At 46.8% G+C, this 22,954-nt stretch overlaps 3 protein-coding genes across 4 annotated transcripts in view; all 3 read right to left on the minus strand.

Moving 5' to 3' along the window:
* Nucleotides 1–8,132, minus strand: part of CASP2 (caspase 2) — a 12,505-nt gene extending 4,373 nt beyond the window's left edge. The window contains exons 1-6 of the mRNA XM_011378069.2: nt 7,945–8,132; nt 4,721–4,871; nt 4,273–4,440; nt 4,038–4,119; nt 3,368–3,462; nt 2,933–3,109 (exon numbers count right to left, since the gene is read on the minus strand). Of these exons, the coding sequence (XP_011376371.1) occupies nt 2,933–3,109; nt 3,368–3,462; nt 4,038–4,119; nt 4,273–4,440; nt 4,721–4,871; nt 7,945–8,018 (747 nt within the window). The 5' untranslated portion in view covers nt 8,019–8,132. The remainder of the gene's footprint in view (nt 1–2,932; nt 3,110–3,367; nt 3,463–4,037; nt 4,120–4,272; nt 4,441–4,720; nt 4,872–7,944) is intronic.
* Nucleotides 8,133–9,423: 1,291 nt separating this feature from the next.
* On the minus strand, nt 9,424–10,877 carry TMEM139 (transmembrane protein 139). Its single transcript, XM_011378067.2, has 3 exons — nt 10,842–10,877; nt 10,252–10,730; nt 9,424–10,031 (listed from the first exon to the last, which is right to left on the minus strand). The coding sequence occupies exons 1-3, from the start codon at nt 10,875–10,877 to the stop codon at nt 9,617–9,619; spliced, it is 930 nt and encodes a 309-aa protein (XP_011376369.2). The 3' UTR covers nt 9,424–9,616.
* Nucleotides 10,878–18,191: 7,314 nt separating this feature from the next.
* On the minus strand, nt 18,192–22,628 carry GSTK1 (glutathione S-transferase kappa 1). 2 transcript variants are annotated; one of them, XM_011378070.2, is made up of 9 exons: nt 22,450–22,628; nt 21,866–21,947; nt 21,560–21,688; nt 21,152–21,252; nt 20,933–20,968; nt 19,213–19,329; nt 18,779–18,872; nt 18,339–18,494; nt 18,192–18,262 (listed from the first exon to the last, which is right to left on the minus strand). In XM_011378070.2, exons 1-8 carry the CDS (start codon nt 22,519–22,521, stop codon nt 18,445–18,447), a joined length of 681 nt encoding a protein of 226 aa, XP_011376372.1. In that variant the 5' UTR covers nt 22,522–22,628; the 3' UTR covers nt 18,192–18,262; nt 18,339–18,444. The 2 variants fall into 2 exon arrangements, with proteins under 2 accessions (XP_011376372.1, XP_023377856.1); XM_023522088.1 differs by having other exon boundaries at nt 21,866–22,008; nt 22,450–22,599.
* Nucleotides 22,629–22,954: the final 326 nt, after the last annotated feature.

The following is a 22,954-nucleotide window of genomic DNA, read 5'->3' on the forward strand; positions in this document are numbered from 1 at the left end:
ATTTTCCTGGAATGACACATAGCTTGTCCCTATTCTCAAAGCAGACTATAACCCGAATGCAAGTTAAAAACAAATACCACGTGGTAAAAGAAAACTTATCTCTTAAAACGTATCTCATTTCCTCATACATGACAGTTGCAATTCTACACCTAGCAACCTCAGGAGGGAAATGCAATGAGAAAAGACAGATGACAAAAACTGAGAACCTTGCACGAGCAGTGAGAGTGAGTGTGCTCTCCAGCACAGCCAAGGGAAGAGGATTCCCTGAGACTACTTACGATTTCCAATTTTTAAATGGAATTGTTTCTAAAGTCAAAAAGGTTTAATAAAGGAAAAAAAAGAGAGGATCTTATTTTTTTTGGTTCTGTTTCTTTAGTCACCAAATAATTATATAAAAGAGCTGAGCTTGTTGAGAGGTCCTACCAGGAAGAAAACTGTTCTGTGCAAATGTCCAATGCACCAAATTATCTTACTCTTGTGAAGACCTGATTTTAACCGCATCTGAGAGTCTAGATATGTCAGAAACTGATTCTGCAATGTCCCCCTCCCGTTTCTGAATCTCGACAGCTGAGGGTTAGGCTACATGGAGGACTATATCCCCAGGTTCGGTCCTAATAAGCCCTTTGCTCTTGAATTATTACTTGAATTATTATTACTTGAATTTCTTTCTCAAAGATCTCATACTCTCTCATTATTTTTTCTACAAAAGTAATTTCCAAATTTATATCTTTGATCCTGACTTCCTCCGAGGCCCTCAATTCCTTAATTTTTCCATCTTCCTCTATATGCAGTCATTCAATCACTAAGCACTGAAAGAACATTATGCCATCATACTATTTTCACAGATATTCCTTCCCTTCTGGCCCACTATCCTGTCCAGGCCCTCATCATGTCACACTGGCATTATGATACGAATTCCAAACTGGATCTCCTGCTACTAGTCCCTACACCATTCTTTATAATGGAGTCATATTAATCTTCCGGAATCATCACTGTGAACACACCACCTTTCTGTTCAAGAATTGCTAATGATGTCCTAATGTCAAAACGGGGACATCCAATTCCTCTGGGAAGACATTCAAGGCCCTGTGCATTCTGGTCCCTTTGTCGCCATCTTATTTTTGAAGCTCTTTTGCCCCAGGCATTTGGTTTACCCACTAGGTCCCTAACGTCACACACACATTTCTTGTCCTATGCTGTGCTCCCAGCCTAGGATCCCTTCACCACTGCTCTCTGCTCTGGTAGCTTCTATCCTTCAAGGCCAGCCCAAGTCTCACATCCTCCATTCATCCTTCAGACCATATCCACCCCGGTGATTATTTCTTCCCCTTAACTACGGTGGGAAACACCATCTCTAATCTTGCTTGTACTTTGGGAATATAAGGGACATGCTTCCTTTTTTGCTGATGTCGAGACTTTCTTATCTGAGATCCCTTGAGCTCGAGCTCCACGTTTTTAAATCTGATAGCTAACACGGTTCCTCCATTTTAAGGTACTCAAAACCTGACGCTACTGCAAACCAGTTACAGAACACTGGGACCTGCGGTTCGGAATCCAATGGGTCCTTGACTCTGCATCAGGGTTAGCATAAACAGGAATGGTGTTACTGAAGTGGGCTCACGAGTCCATCGAATCTGCTGAATGTCTCTGAAAAACAGTATACACCTAACTTGGTGATGCAGGCTTACATCTTTAGCTATCATGCATGTAAGACCCCTTATCGACTACATACAATTTGGAAAACCAGGATGTATTAAATTCCAGGTAAAAGGAATTACTGTACCAAAACCTGTAAGGAACCATATGCAGCATTCATTTTGTTAAGTGACTTTCTACCAGGATTCTCCCTGTAGGAATTATGGCTGATGTCCCACCCATATTCACACCCAAGAGGCCTCTGAAGAAAGTGTATAATCTACTAGAATATGTGACAACTAACAAAGCTGTTTCAGCTCCGGCTTTGAAGCAAGGGTGGGTTTCCTACTTGGCATGGGCCATTATTGGAAAGCTGGCAAAAACAGCATGTAAAGGAGAACACCTGAGCACCTACTGATGAAACTGGCCTTACCAAAAGTGAACACGACAGCTGACAAACAGAAACAGAGACCACAGGCAGTGCTGAAGACAAAGACTCCCCGTCACCCTCTACCTCAGTAGATTAAAGCGAATCTCCCAGAAACTTTAATTCTACCACTGACGTTCCCAAAGGCAAGTTTAAGAAGGTACTGTTACTCTGGAATCAAAATAGAGAATTAGTATCAATTTGCCAACGGGTTATTATTCACAAAATACCTAAAGGTAAAGTCAGTAGTGCAGCTTGATCACTGAGGTTAACAGGAAATAACCCATAATGACGATGCTTGATTTGCAGGCACCTAGTCTGGAAGTAATCTACCCTAAGATCAGCCTTGTGGCCACGCGGATGATAAAAATAAGGCATTTTCCATACGTTAATTCACTGAACTCACACACGACGGTATTTACAAGGGCCATTCTAGCAAACTATCATTTGTAAGAATTCTATCTGCCAAAGCAATCTTTACAACAACTGGACCCTTGTTATTAGTAACCAGAGAGTGAATGTCCTGTGCAATCCTGGCTTAGGACCGAGTTGGCTGGGTGACTCTGTCTCACTTCCTGAGTGAATGGGAATCAAGCTACTGCACACAGAACGTTGAGAACCTTCTCCCAGGACGGTTCTCACTCAGGGTGGGCGCAGCTAACCCGAGAACACAACACCAAAGCACCGGGCTGACCCCAGGTTTTTTTTTTTTTTTAACTAGATTGCAAGGTGAGAGGCAGAACAGAGCAAGTAAAAAGGAGAGAGCATCAGTAAGACACAGCCCAGGAATACAGGAGCAGCAGCAGACGTTTCTGGCCCCCACGTGCCGCTGGCCCCGAATTACATGTCAGCATTTCCTGCCTCGGATACCTGTGCAGTCTGGTCGAGCAGAACATGGACTTTGTAGCTCAAGAGCTTGAAGAGGGTGACAAGAGTGCTGTGGTCCACATCCCCTCCAGAGCGAAATTCTAGGTCTTTCTCTCCAGTGAAGTGCACATTGCTCAGCACCAGTGCTAGTCCGCGAGGCCGAGACTGCAACCTATAGGCCTGGGGAGGGGAAGCCAGTTAGACCATGAGCTTCCTCAGGACAGAAACTACGGCTCCCCCACTAGATGAGACAGTTCAAGAAAACGAAGACATTACATTCTTCTTCTAAACCCCACCAGGTCAAAACAAAGAAATGCCCACAGAAGACTTTTTGACTGATAAAGCAGGAAGGAAATGCGCATGGAAGCTAAGCTCAGATGCCTAGGAAGGGTGTCTCATTTCCTAATGCCTTTTCTCTCACCATTGTGCAAGACTCACCAGCTGGTGGTGTGTTTGATAAAACTCAGGAGTGCAAGGCTTCACTTGAAGGCAGGGAGGACCATCTCCATCGTCTAGGGAGTGTTCCACAGTCTCTGTGGCACAGAAAGCCAAAACACTAGCATGTAACCTACTCATCAATCCTAGTGCTTCATTGTAACTTTGGCACTGTTATGAACTGGGGTTTCGATAACTGCTGCTGGTCTTGCTCACTCCCCTAATCTGTAAGATCCTTGGGGGCAGGGACCCTATTTACTTAGCCTGAGTAGAGGAGACACTCGACCCTGAATGACTGAATGAGATATATGACAAAAGCCTTGTTCTAATCATGAGGCACTTCAATCAGCAGGCGGGTGGCCTGTAATGAAGTCTTTACTCATTCTCACACACTCAGGTTTACAGAGGAGACAGGTCAGTCAATCACGTGCAGGAACTTCTGACCTCCCCAAGTTGCTTCGAGGGCCAACTACCAAAAAAAAAATCATCTCTGATGGAAGGGAAATGGGCCTAACCAACATTCCATCTAAACTGTCCTGCCAGTCCCTAATAAATTCACCAAGGGAGCTGTTCCCACTATGAATGAAACAGGTATCACACGAGGGCAAAGTCAGCTACTAGTCAAGAAACAGGGAGCCAATCTATGGGACCTGTTTAGCCCACCAATTCTCACCTGCAGACAGGCGGAGCTGCTTGCGAGGGGTACAGGACTCACACACTGGGAAAGAGAGACTCAAGTCGTAGTCACAGCTCAACTGTAAGAAATCAGGACCCCGGTGCCAGGACTTTAGGGAGAGATGGTCCAGTCCAAATAAAACATAAATCTAGTCTCCCCCACACTCTGTCTCAAGAATTTCTTTACCACCAAACTAACCCTCCTCACACACCACATGTCTAGGGCTCCATACCGGTGGGAGTAGATGCTGAAGACTAGAGAGGGTTGTGAGCAACAGATCCTCCAGGTGACCCTGTTTGGTCTCCCTCAGGGCCACACAGAAGGCATCAAAAGCCTGGGGACCCCTCTTGGGCAGCAAGTTGAGGAGTTCCACATTCTGGCTGAAACTGCCCACTTTGGCCTATGATACAAGAATAAAACATGAAATCGCATTTACTTATCTAACTATAATTTTATTTCTCCAGATGAGCTTCCTAAAAATGCCATCATCCATCTCAAGAATTTCTTTTATAGGAAGAACATGTATGAGTGAAGCCCTTCCCATCATCCTTGAATCATGTAAAGGATAAAAGGACATTTTCATTTCCTTAGTAAGGCATGATATCCTTTTCACACTTTATCACGCTCTGTTCCTCTTCTATAATCAATTTACTTGGCTTTTCTCTTTTGCCTCCCGATACCTGAATGTGCTCCCTCATTTCCAAGGTGATGATATCTTTCTCCAGGAGATGTTCTAAGAGTTCGCTCAGCAACAGCTGCTTGGCCAGCACCACTCGGTTCTTTTTTAGAGCTTCCTGATGGTCAGGATGCATGCCACAAACTCCCAAGATCCTATAGATAAAAGGCAGAGAGAAAGGCTATCAAACAAAAGATATGGCACAGAAGAGGGGTAGGAAGAACAAAAAGAATAAGACTTACAATAACCAAGATTAGGCATATTTGATCAAATCTGATTAAAATCAAAGAAATATTAAGTAGTAACACATTAAGCATAAGGAAATGAGGTATGTGATTCTTGTGGAGTATGTTCAACTGAGAGCATCGTCTGAGACAATGGTATGTCTAGGGGAGGGAAACGTCTATCTAGACAGGAATAATACACACACGTGCAAACATGTATTTGTAAGAAATATTTTGCTCAAAGACCAATTTTAATTAAGAGATTAATCCAGAAAACTCACATTGTTTATCTAGGCTATTGAAAGTGATGTAAAGTGAAGTTTAAAATGATCCTGGGTGAGGAATAAATTAATTTGGCAAAATGGCAAAAACTCAAACCAATGGCTAGCTTTAATGGAAAATGAGACAGATACATAGACACACACACCGTCTAGCCAGTTATACCAATTATAACTATGGCTTTTAAAACTTCAAGTTTCTGTGACAAAATGACACCAGAAATGATGAGAATCCTGTAAGAACTGGGTAAGCACAGAGCATGATAGAAAGTCATGGCAGATACCTAACAGTGACGAACACCATCACCATAACTTGAAATCATTCAGAGGTAAAGCACATAAAGGCTAAATTATTTTGGTAATTTAGTGTGCTAGAGATGTCTTTATTGCAAGGATTTCTAAGTTTTCTGTTGGTTTGGAAAAAGATTCGTTTCTGTTCGTGAGCCAAAAGAATCCCATTTCCAATGTGTACCATCTATGTGCCTAGTTTATATAAATCCAGAGCTTGTCAGCCTGCTTAGCCAGTTTCCAAATATATGACAACAGTAAGCGCCTGATGGCAGTGAGAAAGGGATATGATAATGGCTTCAGTGTGTAACTTAAAAAACTTATTTAAAAGATGCATCCTGATTTCAATTTTAAAACGTGCATCTCAGAATCAGTGAAATGCCAGGCATTTATAGGATATACTTGGCTTAACTCTAGGTTAGAGATTTACAGTTAGAGGAGAGAAAAGCAGAATTTTGGAAGAGCTGAGAGAAATCCGAGAAGGTAGAACGTGGGATCCTAAGGCAGAGGAGTGGTCAGGAAAAACAGTCCCAGGGTTGGGAGCAGCCAACTTAGGTTAAAGTTTGGGTTTGGAACAGTGATGTCTGAAATTCCATTTTAACGTCTTGTTCCTTGTAATACTCGTTGCCCTAAACCTTCAGTAAAAATCTGCTACAACACCATAATCTAGAGAAATGAAAAACCCCCATTTAAGAATCACCTTGGAACATATCGAAGCAGTAACAACGATGACATATGCGAACTCTGGTATAAGTGTTACTAGGCCAACCACAAGGAAACTCTGCATGCAGCTGGATGCTATTTCCTTAGGAGATACCAGTGCCTGAGCAGGTTTACCCTGGTTTCCTCTCTTCGTTTACCAGGAGCACTCTTCCTTAAAACTTTCTCCTTCCTGGAGGTAAAGTGTAACAAACTGCCCTAGTTGCCCTAAAGTATGCACAAAGCTAAGTGACCAAATCTCTTGTGGTTTGAAAAAAGTGCATTGTTTTCTTGTCCCTCTCTTGGATGAAAGATTATCCTTTGATGGGCCTTCCGATGTGACCAGATGTTTTCTAGGACAAAACCTAAGGACTAATTTTAAACTTAAAATATTCCACTTTTGGAATTTGTTTCAAGTTGTTTTATGTATAGTAAGCACAACCGTAACCCAATTTTAACCAGAAACCAGTGCTTTTAGTTCTAGGGTACTTACTTCTCTGATTACTGCAAGACTTTATGTTTAGTTTGTTGCAACAGCAACAATTTCTTGGGAAAAAGCTTGAGTGTAAAGCCATTGCAAAAGACTTTATCATACTCATTTTAGTATGTGCCTGTTGCTGTTAACTTCTGATGAATAAAAACCTAAAAAAAAAACACCGAAATCCTTCTCCTCCCTTGGGTCCCCTGACATCATTCTCTCCAGGTCCTCTCTTTGCCCGCTACGTTCCTGTTTCCTCCAGAGGACCTTCGCCTGCCTTAAATGCTGATATCCATGAGCAACTCCGCATACTGGAAAAAAGCCTCTCCCAATTCTATCTCATCTATATTCACAATTCACTGACTGACTCCAGTTCTTAACTCTTTCAAGTTCCAGACTTGAATTTTCAATAAAAAATTCCTTAGGGTTAATCTGAACCTTCTTCATCTGTTCTCCACACATCTGCTCCTTCCTGTATTCCATACTAAGCGGAGCGCCTCAAATGTGGACTTTCCAAAAGTAACCACAATCACCTAGAACTTTAAGACACATCTGGAAGGGGAGGAGGGGATGGAGAAAAGGACACAAAAGGGGTTCTTCAGTCTTCATTCTGTGTCCTTCTGCAGCTTCCAGTCTGAAGTCTTAAATTTATCTTCTGGGTTTGGACAAGGAGGAACTTAAATGTTCTCCTGGGTGACGTCTGCCATGAAATGATTTAAATGATATAACTGGGGCAGGGTGGAGACACATCAGGAGCCTGAATCTCCTTGTCTTATCAAAGCACTCAAACCTCAAAACTTATGTTGACTGCTTTGAAAATCCAGGTCATGATACAATCAATCCAAATCCAATGCACATCACGCAGAATTCCGAGGTCTGCACATCTTATCGGTTTTTAAGGGGACAGAGTACAGTCCCTCATTAGGGAAAGGGGAAGATTCTCTTAAAGACTTAAAGATGGAGAATCTTTAAGAGAAGCCGAGATTTGGCAGGACTAGAAAGAGATCCCCTTGTTCAGAGGTTCCCCGAGTTGGACGAATCGAAGCTGGGGGGCGGTCTTTGCTCACGAGGAACAAGACCGAGAAGAGGAAGGCCTGCGCGCCCCGAGAGGGTGTAGCACGACCTCCCACCCTTGGCAGAAATGCGGGTAAGGCCGCTTCTAGGGGCTCCATGGATACGGGGTGCCAGGGCCACACGCTTGGGACCGGCGATCCCCTTTGCTGGGCCCCACTAAGTAACCCTGGGACCTTCTCCCACTCACCTGCGTGCCCTGTCAGCGGCCATTCGCCCTTTTTGCTCGAGAGGAGGCCGAGAGCCCCCGATCGGCGTCGCCATTTCTCGCTTTTCCCGGGCTGTGCGCGCACCGCCCACAACCCAAACAAACCGAGAGCCTTTGCGTCCAGCGCATCCCTCCCCTGGACGCTGAAGCACCACGCGCCTGCGCCCTACGTCTCTCAGCACCGCCCCTGCGCCAGGCTGCCCCGCCCATACCGTCGCGGTGCGCGCGCAGGCGCAGAGCCTCGCGGTGGACGCACCGGCCAATAGGGTGAGAGCGCGCTCGGCGGAAAGGGAAGGGGTGGGGCCAGTGCGAGGAGCCGCCCCGCCCTACGTGGGAATGTGATTGGCCGTCGGTTCCCGCGGAAATCATGGTTCCCTCCCCGACACCTCCCACTCCGCCTTCCTGGCCTATTACAAGAACTGTACGAAGACGGGTGTGGCCCGAATTTTCATTTTATTGAACTGTTGGGGCCAGGGTAAGGAAGAAGCGGAGAGCACTAGAAGGCGCCAGACACCCGTTCAGCGACTGAAGGCCTGAGTGGGGAGCGCACCACTGAGGAGGGTGGGTCACCGATAGTCGAGCAGCTCCCAGTGGCCAAAATCTACACCGCAGCCCTAGGACAAGATGCCAGACAATCTGGTGTTTTGTTGGGATTTGAGAAAGCAGGGCGGGGACTGGGGTAAAACCCTAGCGGTCCAAGTGCAGGGGTGAGGCTGAAGCGATTAGTCAGCGCAAGTGACTCCAGTGCTTCACACTGAGTGATTCAAGAGTATCCTTAGATAGATACTCCCGCCACCACTGCCGAGAAACTCTCGGATTATCCCTGCTGACCCTCTTTATCCACCTATTCTCGAACTAACAAGTCTCTAACCTTGGGGCAGTTTGCCCCACTGTTTCTAGATAGGATGAGGACTCTGCCTTGGCACGGCTCTCCAGCCCCTGGGCAGGAACTGCTCCTCCCATGGAGTAGGAGCCATCACAGCTTTGATTAGCTTCACTCCTGAAGGAGGCTGGGCACACTCAGCCCACCCTGTCTGCAAACACAGCTAGTCCTCCATTCTGTCTACACGAAGTCTTCCACCCCTCACCAGCAGTTGTCCAAGACAGAGATTGACAGCTGTGTGGATGGCCTGGCTTCCCTTACCTTGTACTGAGAACACAGTGGGCTTTGGCCTCCGAAGAGCAGAGTTCAAGTCATTTTTGTGCTATTTACCAGCACTGTGCTTTGTGCAAATAATCAAACTTATCTAACCCTTGGAATCCTCATTTTTCACATGTGGGTAATAATAGCTCAGACAGACTTGGAAGCCTAAGCGATCTGATAGACTGAGGCAAAGCACCTGGAACAGAAACAACATAGCTATCACTCAGATGTTTCTTTTTTTCCTTCTCCAGATTCTCTGGACCACCACCTCATCTCACCCTCAATCTAACTATGGAAATAATGGATATGGGGTAGGTTTCTGAATGTTGCCTGAAAATTCAAATTGTGCCATCTACATCTCTGCTGGGAATGGCTTACCGTAGCCTGACTCCCATCTGGGTTAAAGTTCCCATTTGTGTTGTCTGGTTCTTGACATGTAGCAGGCACTGGGAAGTGTTGGTCAAATGAGTGGGCCTGGTGCAAAGAGATGATAGATCTTGGCAAAGTCTGTTAGGGGGGTGCCCAGTTGTCTTCAGAGAAAACATTTTCATCATCAGGGTGACCAAAGCTGACATCATAGGCAGGGGGCGGAGTAAGAGGCTCCGGTTTGGGGAGCGGCTCCAATTTGGGGATTGTCCCCAAGCTCTGCAGATCAGGAGCTGTGGACACGACTCGTGGTCCCTGAAGCTGAAGGCTGATTGGAGCTCTTCCAGGGCTTCCTGAGGTCATAGACCCCTCTGAGCCTACTCGCCTTTCCACTCCGGCTCTCCTGGGCCCCTCTGGATGGTTAGGCTGTCCCTCTGCAAGTCCTGGGGGGATTACAACACTGCTGTAGGGGGGTGGTTGATCCAACTCATGGGGGTGGCTCTGTGATTCCAACACCACGGCCTCTTCATAGGTTGGCACCTCAAAGGCTTCATTGTCCCTGAGAAAGGATAAATAAGGTCATAGGTGGCTTCCTGAAAGGAGCCTTTTTACTGTTTTCTGTCTTTTACCAACAAAGACCCCTCCACGAGCCCCTAACCCTCTCCTCTCACTGATACCAGTAACAGAAGAAAGCAGAGCCTGTATATCTGAGGGAACAGGAGAACACAGGGAGAATGGGGCCACAGTGTATCCCTCCAATCCTGCCCGCCCCAACTCACCGTGCACTGCTGGAGGACCCTGGGCTCTCCGTCTGCACTGATCGGAACACCCATTCCAGAAAACAGGCCAGGAGGCAGGCAAACAAGAAGAAGCCACCCAAGGTCAGAAAGAAATAAGCAGCAGGGGTGATGTCTGGCCGTATGCCCAGCAAAGCCAGCCCCAGGAGGAAGGAGGCGCAGCACAGGTAGAGAAGCGGCTTCTCCAGTCTCCCCCACCACTGGCTTGGCACCATGGCCCCTCCCCAGGCTCCTGCAAAAAGATACACAGCTGTTGTGTCTAAACTAGCAAGTGGCATCATGGCTGAGTCAGATTCCAAGACACCTTTCTGGGGTTTTAGGTTCTTCAATCTCGAATCAAATAAATGGGCAAAATAAATGATCAGCAGGATCTTCTCCAGCTCTGTAATTCTTTCTAGGATCACACTGTTGTCCAGGGGTATCAGTATGTGTGGAGTAGCCAGGAAACCAGCCCAGGAATTCTAACTCCCAGCCCTCATACCAGTTTACGGTGTCACGGCCACCTGCCTTCCTTTTTCCTTCCCTACAGTCTTCCTTCCAGCTCTGCCTTTCACAGCACCCAGGATTCAGACCTGGGCAGGCCTTGGGGCCTTGGGGTTCACTGGCATCTCTGGAATCCGGGTAATGGGGCAGGCCTTGGCCTTTATTATTGCTTGAGACGGACCTCTACCCTCCAGCTTCCCAGTCAGGGACCCTCAGTATGACTCTTTTTTTGGGGTGAGTATGGGAAGGGAGCACCACTTACCCTGTCTGACCCTATCTTCCCAAATGCACACGGACCCAATATAGCCTCAAGGAGACAGCTAAATGAAAGAGAATCTTACAGACAAAGGCCTAGGGCAATGGACAGAGGCCCAGATAACTCCTGACCTCTCTACACCCCACATCTGCCAGGATCCTCCACCCTCTACTGTCCCTAACTCAGGAAACTCAGACTTCTGGTTTCTAACCTGGAGTTATCACAGGGTCTGGGAGGTTGCTGGGGAGACTTTTCTTTCCTTTCTAACAGAGCAACCCGGCTGAGACAGCCATATCCCCAAACCAGCCTGTCAGGAGTTCTCTGAACTCTGTGTAGCAAGGGCTTGCAGACTCCACAGAGGGGCCAGACCCCCTCCTTACACCCCAGCCCCAATCCCAAGACCCTCCCGCCCCTCTCACCGGCCTTAGGAGTTCCTCCCTCACCTGTCTCGACCAGACTGTGAAGAAAGTGCGCTGTGGGGGGAGCAGGAGGCGTGGAGGAGGTGGAGCCTGCTTGCCCCACCCTCTCCTGCCCCAGTCCCTCAGGTTCCTGCGGCTGGCTTTATGCTCCCATTTTCTCCTGAAGACTGACCAAGTCTGCCCCACCTTGATTTTCCTCACCCCACCCCCCCACCGTGTTGTAGTGAGTTGCCCTTCCTCCCACCCACGCTGATCTTTGTACTTAAGCCCAGAGTTAAACTCATCTTTCCTTCTCAATGCGCATTGTATTCTGAGCAGTTTGTCTTATATTTACGGAATATATTTTGTGCCTGGGAGCAGAGACCGTGATTTGTTTAATCTCTAGATCAAAAAGTGCTTTGCATACTGTAAGCACTGCTGTGGGCAGGGAATGGTGTGTTCTGCTTCTGCTGCCATAGTTTCTTTTCTATGAAGGCCTTGTATTCTGCAGACCTGTAAGACAAGTTTGCGTGTGCTTCGCAGCCTGGTTAACTCTTGATTCTTCAAAAGCCACCTTGGAGATGATGCCTGCTCTGTGGAGGCTGTCTGCACAGTATAGCCACCGACTCCCTTCCCACACTTTACCTGTTTAAATAGTAATTTTCTGTTTATATACCTTTCTTCCACTGTGATCTTCTCAAGGCGAGTGACTAGTTTCAATCATCTCTGATCCCTGCAACTAAGTCAGGTCCTGGCACATAGTAGGTGCTCACTAAACATAGCTGAATGCTTTTATTAGAAGCCTACCATTTTTCCTGGCCTCGGCATACACTAGAGATGCAGGACGCACTCTTTTCAGTTGTGGCTCAGGCAGGCAATCTGGGTGAGGCAGGTGCTGGGAGGTGCAGAGTGGCCAGAGACACACTCTGTCCTTGCGACCTCAAGGAGGATAGGCAAGGCTGCGCTCCATTCCTCCAGAGTGTTATCAGGGAACAAGCGGGTAGAAGATAACGGGGCACAAATCAAATCCCAAGGACAGTCATGGGGCATAGTCGGGGCTGTACCAGCAGACGGTGTGTGTGTGTCTGTGTGTGTGTCTGTGTGTGTGTCAAATCGCTGTTACAGAGGAGGAAACCAGCCCAGAGAAAGTACATGATTTGTTTAGTTACACTTGAACTCAGAATCTTGACTTAGCTCAGTTGAGAGTTTTTCTCTGGTAGTTGCCTTACTCACAGCTCCTCCAAATGTATAGGGAAGGTGGTTAAATGAGTTAACATAAAGTAGGTCAGAACATTGATATTTCTGGGATGGAAATGCTTCCAAAGAATCATAAATCCTCAAGTAGTAGGTCAGGATAAATACACATGCTCACCCTCGCCAACTAGTTGTAATATTGTACTAAGCTCACTGGGAACAGACTGAATGAACAGTGGGGTTCAGGCTGTCAGTCTCCCTCAGATGTTCAGCACTAAGCCACAAAAGGCAATTCTGGAATTTGAGAAATTGAGCATAGTTGTTGCCAAGTGACAATAAAAAGCATTGTTTATTAAGAAAAGTCTACAGATAGTGGCAATAGGGCCCCATGTGAATACATCCCTAAATGTGAGAAAACAGGGAGAAGCATTGTGGCTAATCGCATATTTTTTTGGAGATGGCCAAACCAGGTTAGAAACCTCAGTTCTACCATCTATCAAACTTGGGTTCAGTACATTTTTTATTGTTCGCTTGCTATGTGGGACACTCCGAGGTATGTACAGTAGGAATCTCACTCTCAAGGAGCTTACTGGCCAGAAGAGGAAAGACATGTACAGGACTAAGACGAGGTACAAAGTAACAAATGCTGTGAGCAGGGTACAAAGTGCTGCTGGGGTTCAGAAGAGAGACTTTGTGCTGAGAAGGGTGGGGATCAGGAATGCATCTTGGATAAGAGTGGGGTTTGTTTACACTCCTTTTACATCCACGTCATTGCTAGACGTGGAGAGTGAACACGTGTCATTTATTGGTAACTAGTGAATACTTACTGACTTAATGACTCATGATCTTTTGATCCCTGGGTCCTCTCTCAGTTGCCTATCTCTGATCCCGCCCCCCCACTGCCCTTCCCAGTCTCTTCCAGTCTGGCCTCAGCCAGAGCCAGCCAGAGCCTTGGTCTGCTCTAGGCCAAGGGTTCCAGTGTTCCCCACCCTCTGTAAAGATGTGGAAGAAACTCTCTAGGCTGGAATTAAAGGCATAGGACAAACAAGGAGCAGTGGTCCGGTTGGTCCCCCAGCCTCCAGTCCTCTTTTACCCTGGGGTCCAAGTGGCTACCTCTTTCTTCCACTTTTGCTTATGCTTGGGAATTGTAGTAGAACGAAGGGCTGCGAGTCCTCTGAGAAGAATGATGAATTCATGGCCCCAAACTCCTCTATTTTGGACTCCTTTCTCTCTGAACTCGCCTGCCTCCCCAGTAGCATTATTTCCTGGAATCTCCATCCAAATTATTTACCTTGTGACTTTTCTGTCTCTCCTTTGACTTCTCTTGTCGTCTTTTTTGCTGCCTTTGTCACTTTTCCCCTTCTCTCACTCACTTTCTTCTTTCCTTTGTTCCGTTTATTTGATAAGCATTTACTCAGCATGCACTGCACGCTTATGGGGTCGGATACAGCTACATAATTTGTGGGATCTAGTGCAAAATTAATATGCAGGGCCCCTCGTTCAAAAATATGAAGGATTTCAAGACAGCAATAGCAGAGCATTAAACTGGTTGTGAGGCCCTGTGCGAGTGCATGGCTTGCAAGTCCATAAAGCTGACCTTGTGTGCATAGTACTCTGGGGGATATGATGAAAATAGGAACTATCACAGGGTTTCATTTTCATGGCATTCCCTTTAAAAACATTTTTATCCTGGAAATATCCCAATGCACATAAAAGAGGAAAGGACAGTATAGTGAATTCTCTGTGTACCCATCACACGGCTTCAACAATTATCGACATTTTTGCCACTCATGCTTCAGCTCTTCCTTCCACCTCTTCCGTCTTTTAAAAGGCATCAGGCCACCTCTACCCTAAATAGTTCAGAAATTAATTCCAACCGATGAGAGCTTTTTTATGCATAGCCACCCTGCCATGATCTTAATGAAATTAACATTAATTACTTAACATTAATTCCACTTAATGAAATTGACATTAATTCCTTAACATCAGCTAATACCAAATCTGTATTGTTTTCCCCCAATTGTTTCAAAAATATGTTCTTAGTTTGCAAATTCTTTTAAAATCTATTTTAAAAACTATAGGCATTTATCAAAACAGTCCAATTAGAAAATAAGTAAAAGATATGAAGAGATATTTCACTGAAGAGCATGTACAGATGGCAGATAAGCACACAAAAAGATGATCGTTGTTAGCCATTAGGGAAATGCAAATTAAAACCACAATGAGATACAACTGCACACCTATCAGAAAAGGCTAAAATAAAAAAAAAGTAATACCACCAAATGCTGGGGAGGATGTGGAGAAATTGGATCATTCATGCATTGCCGGTGGGAAGGTAAAACGGCACGGCCACTCTGGGCAAGTATGGCAGTTTCCTGAGAAAGTAGACATGCCCTTACCATGTGACCCAGCAGTCGTGCTCCTGGGCACTTACCCCAGAAAAATGAAAACTTACGTGCACACAACAATCTGTCCATGAATGTTCACTGCAGCTGTATGTGTAATAGCCCCAAACTGGAAACAACCCGAATGTCCTTAAATCTGTTAAACAAACTGGCAAATCCATTCCATAGGACACTACTCATCGTTAAAACAGAACAAACTGCAGATACAGGCAACACCTTGGGTGGACGTCAAGAGAATTATGCCAAGTGGAAACAAGCCAAGCCGATTCCCTTTATACAACGCTCTCGAGAGACAAAACTATATGAAGAGCAGATTAATGCTTGCAAGGGGTTAGGAAAGTGGGGAGGGAGGGAAGTGGCTGCATGAGGGATCTTTAGGCTGGAAATGTTCTTTATCTCGACTATGGTTGTCATGTGAATATGCAGTGATACAATTACATGGAAGTAAATACAGACACAGAAACCGGTGAGGTCTGAATCAGGTTGATGGACGGTAGTGTGAATTTCTCGGCTGTTATGATGCTATATTATACTATTGGCAAAGCCGATGAAGGGTGTATGGCATCTCGCTGGATTACGTCTGACATTTGCATGTTAAATATGGACATTTCTGGGAAGATATACAAAAAACTGGAGACTAGGGATGGGAGTGGGAAAAGGGAGACTCTTCACTTTTCACATGATGCCTTGGTCTGTTTTTTCATTTATCACATGCATGCAATACTTTTTTGTTGTTAATTACCACTTGTGTTTTGGCTCTAAAAAAGATATCACTTCTAGGAATTTTATCTAAGAAGGTTGTGGTTTCGAAGCATAATGTTATTTCGTGAGCTTGGAATTTGAATTACAAAACAAAAACGTGGTTTACTACAGAATTTTGAGTATTGACATAATTGCAAATTTTACCTTACATAGCAACTGTTGATCAGAAGGGATGAAGAGGAAGAAACTAAGTATGAAACTCTCTTTAGATTAAAGAGTATTTCTTTATAAAAAGAAATACAGCTGCATTTGGGGGCTTTTTCTTTTCTCGCGGTGGTTAATTTTATACATATAAACCTGACCGAGCAAAAGTGTGCTCACGTGGCTGATAAAACTATTTCTGGGTGTGTCGGTGAGGGTGTTTCTAGAAGAGATGAGCATTTGAATCGGTGAACTGAATAAAGGTGACCCTCCCAGTGTGGGTGCCATCATCCAGTCCTCTGAGGGCCCGATAGAACACGAAAAGCAGAGGAAGGGCAAATATGCTCTCTGCTTGAACTGAGACAGCCACATTCTCCTGCCCTCAGACTTCGTGGCTCCTCGTTCGCAGGCCTCTGGACTCCACTGGAACCACACCGCCGGTGCTCCTGGGCCTCCAGCTCGCAAATGGTGGACCCTGGGCCCCCTCAGTCTTCAGAATCATGTGAGCCACCTCCTCATAATCTTCTGATTTCTCTATATCTCTATAAATATCCTATTTGTTCTGTATTTTTGGAAAACTCTGATTAAAAAATTCACTTTGGATTCTATTTGGCAGAGGTTGTTCAGAAATTATAATCTAGATCACGTGTGTAAGGATGAGTCTAGAAATTGTCTCCTTCTTCCAGAGGAGATGAAATTCTGCTATTGCGTTAGGTAAATAGGATGCCAGTCTTTGAAGAAGGCTGAGTAGAGCTGGGAAAGCGCATGATAAGACATTATCCCACATTAGCATGGAGTAAGATTTAGGGTTAAGTTAAGCAATCAATACCTTTAGAAAACAATGGGAAGAATGCACAATTGTACACAAATGTGAATCTAGACTTCTTGTTGTTTCTTTTGTTAAATATATATTTGTTTACCAGGTCATTTAAAAGGTATACAAAAAAAATGGAAACATTTTGACATATTTCATTCTAAGATTAATATATTCACATCTCCTATATTTTAATATATTAAGACATAATTGAGATCATACTATAAAGTCGCATCTTTTTTCCCAACCAATATTATATCCTAAGATTTCCAATGTTCTTTAAAATTCTTCACATATATAATTTGAAAAAAATTTTTAAATGGTGACATTGGTTAACGAAATCCAGTAAGTTTCAGGTGTAAATTCAACAGTAAGGCATGTATATATTGCATTGCACACATATAATTTTTGATGGCTGTGAAACATCATATGCTGGATATACTGTAATTTATTAAAGCATCTTTTTCCTATTAGATATTTAAGTTATTCGATATCACAAATAACGCTGAGACTAGCATCTCATGAAATCTCCTTTGAAGGAGAGGGTGCTTATTTGGAAGTGTCCTTCTGGCATTACTTCACAGAGAAGCCCAGTAAGGATGACCTGAAATCCTGGAACATGCTGGAATAATGGAAAAGGGAAGGAGAGGAGGAAGACAGAACACTGGGGGGGACAAAAGCAGAAAACCAGATGTGAGATGAGAAAGAGCCAGAGGGAGAGAGCAAAGGGAAGAGGGCATCTGCTCCTAGGCCCAGGGACCCTCGAGCCATCGAAGGCTCCACACCTGGCTTCCGCCGGGTGTCCAAGTGTGGTTTCGGCTTCTGAATAAAGGGTATTCTCTAGGAAGTCCAAATACTATGGAAACACAAGGTATTCTGATGGTTGCACTTGGGGCACAGATAGAGCAGAGACTTTGGGTAAATAGCGGGGGGAGTGGGAAAGCTATAGGTTAGTGTGGGAGCCACAGGACTTGCACTAGGCCAGGGAGAGAGGCCCGGGGTTCTCTCAGCATCTGCACTGTGGGCGAGGGGAGGGAGCGATGAGGGGATGAGCAGCTTCCCCAGGCCATGGCAACTGCAGCAGGTCTCCCTGCGCTGCCTTGCCCTGCTTCTGCTGGACCCGGTTTAAATATCTGGGTGCAAGCCTGGCTGTGGTTCCCTCCAGCTTTCACTCCCACTAGGCCTTGGGTCCCAGCCCTGTCTCAGATGCCATGGCTGGTTAGAAGACAGTAAGTGCCAGACTGGATAGTTGCAAAATCCATCTGGCCTAGTTTTTGTCCTTGACAGAGACCTAGGGACATTCTGCAGAAGAAACAGAGACTGTATCCTGCTCCTTCCACATAAACTGCCCCGAGGTGGGCAGGGGAACTGGGAGAACAGGAAGAGCTGTTCTTCTTGAACACCTGAAGTGGACAGGAAGTGCAAGGAACAGAAACACACAAGCACCAGGGAAGACCCAGAACCAGAAATACGCCTAACGGCATTAGGTTTATTTTGTGGGAAAAGCAGAGTTTGGGGCTCTGTAAAGGCACTTGTGAGGCACAGAAGAGCGAGCAGCCGTGAGGGTAATGTAAATGATGCACCGCACAGCCCCTCCCCAGCACCCTCAGGGCTGGAACCTCCATCGGTGGGGAAGCCAGAGTCCCAGTGTCCCACAGTGGAGGAAGGGTAAGCAGAAGCTCTGCTGTTTCAGACCAAAGGTTTTGCTTCCTCTGGGCATCCTTAAAGTCTGGCACTCACAGCTGGAGGCACAGGACCCATCCATTTCTCTCCTGGGAGGAGAAAATCCCGTATGTCAGAGGCCGGCTCCATGAGGCCCGGCATTCTCCAGGAAGAGCTCTGGTTGGCTTTAAGGTGCAAGAGGCTCCCTTCTCTCCCATGGGGCTGAGGGCGGCCCCTTCCATTTAACCTCAAGCACCCTGTGTCTGCATGATGCTTTGCTTCGTTGTTGGAAATGCCCAGAATATTTTTGCTCTGCATCTGTCCTTCTGGTCAATCGATATAAATGTGAGCGGGGCTAGGGTCAAGGACAGCTCAACATGAACCTGTAACTTACTCAGTAGGTGCGCCAGCAACTCCATCCGGTCAGAGCCAAATAGCATGTGGGTCTGTCCACCCAGGTGGACCACGGTGATGGGCAGCCCAAAGGCCTGGAGAAAGCAGTTACAGTGCAGGGAGGGAGGTGATGGAGCAGGTGTCTATCAGGCTGGGGTCAAGGCTACGAGCCAACACCTGTCTGGGGTCACTGAAGCAGCCAGAGGTGTTTGCTCAGAGGCTCCGTGGCTCTAAGGGGAGTTTCGGTTTCTAACTCTCAGATGCTCTGTCTTTTCTCACCATCTGTCTCCCTCTCTTCCCGTCCCTGGGCTCAGGGACAAGGGAGAGGATAAAGGTCATCTGGGAAAGCTAGGGAGGACTAGGGCATGTGGGGACCCAGCAGAGGTTTTCAGACTCTGCCCTCAGAGTTGGGGATACACATCGAGAGTTGCTCACCCCATATTTGCAGGCTGCCTCTGTGGTCTCCCTGAGCTGGTTCTTCACCTGTGGTGTTGAGGTCTTTTCCAGAAGTCCCCGGGCTTGTTCTGCAGACATGCCAGCATTCTCTGCAGCCTGAGGGGATTTGGAAGGGGACACAACCTTGCCTGCATTAGGCGGGGGGAGGGGGTCTCAGGAGAAAACTCTGGTCTTTTAATTTTCTGCCTCCAAGTTTTTCTAGCAAGGCCTTTACCCACCCATGAGTGGAGGTCTGTTCTTGCCAAGAGTGGCTATGTTTTCTTCCTTCAAAATCTTGAAATCAGCAGAAAGAGCAAATGGCAAAAAGTCATAGTTGCAGAAATGTAACACTAGAGGGCATCTTAGATACACACGGATCCCGACCTCTTCCTTATCAAGGAAGAGAGGAGACAAGTGCAAGCCGGAGCTGACTCGTTAAAGAGCCTGTTAGTAGCAGAGCCAACACGGAATCCCAGTCCCTATCATTAAGTCTGGGGTTCTTGCCTTCCTGCTTCTCAGAATTCCTGAATATTTTGTGCTTTTTTGAAGAGCTGGGGTGTAATTCCCATGGAATTTCCTGGGGACTTGAGTAGGGTACACAGCTGCAACAACCTGCCTAACTTCCAGAGAATGATAAAGGCTTCAGTTTGGGTTTTGTTGTTATAGTTTGGGATCAGTGGTTTGGCTACACATTAGAATCTCCTAGGGGAGCTTTAAAAAAAAACAAAACCCCAAATTCGAGGGCCATTCCCTAGAACAATTATATTGGAATTTGTCAGGGGGTAGGGGGCAGCACCCAGGTGCTCCAGGTGATTTTCATATGCACGCAAGTTCAAGGACCACTGAAACCTGAGCTCCTCGACCTGAAGGAGAAACACAAATCATGTTGTGCATTCTGATGTGACACTGTCTTTGACATGGCCAGCTGAGAGAACTTTGTCCCAGACCAAATGTTCAATAGGGGTATGGTTAAGTAAACCAAAACGAGTTCACCGAATGGAATGCTATGTAGAAACTAAGAATTACACTTTCAGAGTTTGCAATGGCATGTAAAACGATAGGTCGGCATTAGGCCAGAGGGCAAGCTTTCTGCGTATCCTCTGCCGGAATACAACACCGGAGGGTGTGTTGGCCATTCTTCCTACGCTTAACTTTTTTTGTGATTTGCCATTTTATATATTAAATTTGAATATGGCTCAACTATCTTTTTGTAAACTGAAGGGAAAATATTGGTTTTAATTTCCTGATTTAATCACATGCTTTCTATACCCCCATCTATGGCTGGCACATATTTCAATGTTTTGAGCTATTTCCATTTGTTCTCACTCAGGATTTTCTATAATTCTGGCTTGAGTTAGTAATCTCTTTTTGTCTTTTTAAAGCCTGGTTTCTACTTTGCACGCGTTGGTGAGGTTTATGTTGGAGTGTTTGGGTCCAGGACCTGCCAGTACTTCATCCCTCACTCCCATTGATGATTTCCCTCCCACTGACTTCCATCAAATAAATTCTGCCCATGTAGAATTTTGCGCTTCCATTACAACCATGAGAGTCCTTAGTTCCAGCCTTTCAGTAATTTGTCCTCAAACATAGACATCCTTTCTCCTTAAATAACAATGACCTCTTCCATCCAGTAAGAAAACTGTGTTCTCTCCACCCTCAAATGCCAACTGTTCTCTGTGCGATTCCCTGTGAAAGGAGCGGGGGCAGTTCGGACACTCACTGCCAGGATGCTCTGGGGCTCCGTGATGTCTTCATCCTGGGAAGAATAAAACAGTCAGCAGGAGGGGTGGCCAGGTGAGGGGTGGGGTAGTGGACAGTAGGTCAGTGAACAATGGGGTCAGGGGTGGCCAGAAGGAGCAGGAGTCTGGAAATGGGCCTAGGGGAGGGTCATCAAGTCAACCTGGGTCTCCCAGGTGGGTTTCCAAAGCCCCGCCCTCACCCGAGACCAGACACGCATCCATAGTTCCCTGGACACTTTCTCCAGCATGTCTGGCTGCTCCAAGTTCACGGCAGTGAGGAAGCGCATGGCCAACAGACTTCCTGTGGGGCAGAGGCACTCAGAGGTAGGGCTCCCCTAGCTTGTTTCCAGATGGAGGACCTGCTCTTTCTTGCTTCTGACATCTCGAAGAGCTGGATCGCTCTCAGCCTCCCGCCGTTTCTCATGACTGATTTGTCCTGTTCTTCCTCCCCCTCTGTCCCTACAACCTTTTCTCGCTCAACTCTGCTCCTGAGTTTTCCCAGGGTGTGTTTCATTGAAGTTAGTCGCCCAGCCTCTCCTTCCTGGCCCTACAATCTTCACCTTCACTGCCTCCCACTTGCTGCCGCATGTGTATCCCCCTCTCTTCACCTTTTTCAAGGATCACAGAGAAGAAATCCTTGGGGAACTGGATGGGAACCTGGATATGCTGTCTCAGGAGTCTAATGTCATTTTCCAAGTATTTGGCTTTGCGGGGAAGCAGAGCTGGTGGCTTGTTTCCTGCAAGTGGAAAGTTGGACACACTGGTGAGAGACGACCTAAGAGTCTCAGGTTTTGGGCAGAGAACAAATACTCTCTGCTGGTGCCAATACAAAGACCCGGTTGAGAACAGCCCCTGTGGGCCTTTGAAACCAGCCCTCCCTCAGGTCCCTGTCCCCAGCGCTGCGGCCTTCATACCACTGTCTTTCATGATCCCCGCAATGAAGCTCGGACGCAACCGTAGGTGGATGTTCCAGATGTACTTATACCGGCACAGCATCTGCAGGAGCAGAGGTGAACTTGCAAAGCCAGTGTGCAGGTAGAAAGTGTGAACATGAGCGCTGGAACGGGAAGGGTGTTTCACGGCAAGTGATTAGCCAGATTCTAAGCACGAAGTAGGAGTAATGCGGACACCCTGCCTTACTCGACTGGAAATGGAAAAGCTCTCTCCACTCCTAGAAATCCATCCCAGGATCTCTGCTCCGGTGGACGGTTTCCATCCTGTTCCGCATTCCACCCCTCAGAAACTGACAACGGAGGGCTAAGAAGTGGCGGTGCCATGGTTTTCTCCTTGATTCTTTGGAGTTGTCCCTTTTCCAACCCACTGTGGGAAACCACTGCCTTAGGCTCTACCTAGGCCCAGCGACCTTCAGCCCTGGCTCTCTATCTATCTGTATGTCGTAAAGCCCTTGGGGGCAGCGTCCGGAATTGCATGAGACCGTGGGCCCAGTGTCCTGCGTTTGCTCTGCCCTCCGCCCTTGCCCTCCCAGGCCCGGCGTCACCTCGAAACTCAGCCAGGAGTAGGGGGACAGCACATCGTAGAAGAGCTCCAGAGTCCGCGGCATGGGCCCCATCCTGCAGCGCAGAGAAAGACAAGCGAGCGCGGCTCCGGAAGAGGCGGCGCACGGTTCCTTTCTCTGCAGAGCGGCGACACAGCGGGTTCCGGGTCTGCCCCCAGGACCGCCTCCTGTCTCCACCGCGCAACCTCGCAGAGGAGAGCGGTCCCCCGCCGCCCAGGGGTCAGGGCCGGACTGCGCAGCGGAGAGCTGTGGTGGGTGGGGTGTCACCTGGGGAACAAGCAGCTTTAGTGACCAGGGACCACGTGGTCGCCGCCCTGCCCTGGAGTGGAGGCTGAGACAAAAGAGGGTGGTTTGAGATGCATGCTGCGCCTCTCATTTTGGTGTCGCCTTTGGCAAGCTGCTGGGCCTCTCTGAACCTATGTGAAAAATAGGTTCACATATCTTCACTTTTGTCATTTTGTTCATAAATATGGGGATACATAATGAT

The sequence above is a fragment of the Pteropus vampyrus genome, unplaced genomic scaffold (genome assembly GCF_000151845.1).
Source record: "Pteropus vampyrus isolate Shadow unplaced genomic scaffold, Pvam_2.0 Scaffold329, whole genome shotgun sequence".
NCBI lineage: Eukaryota > Metazoa > Chordata > Mammalia > Chiroptera > Pteropodidae > Pteropus > Pteropus vampyrus.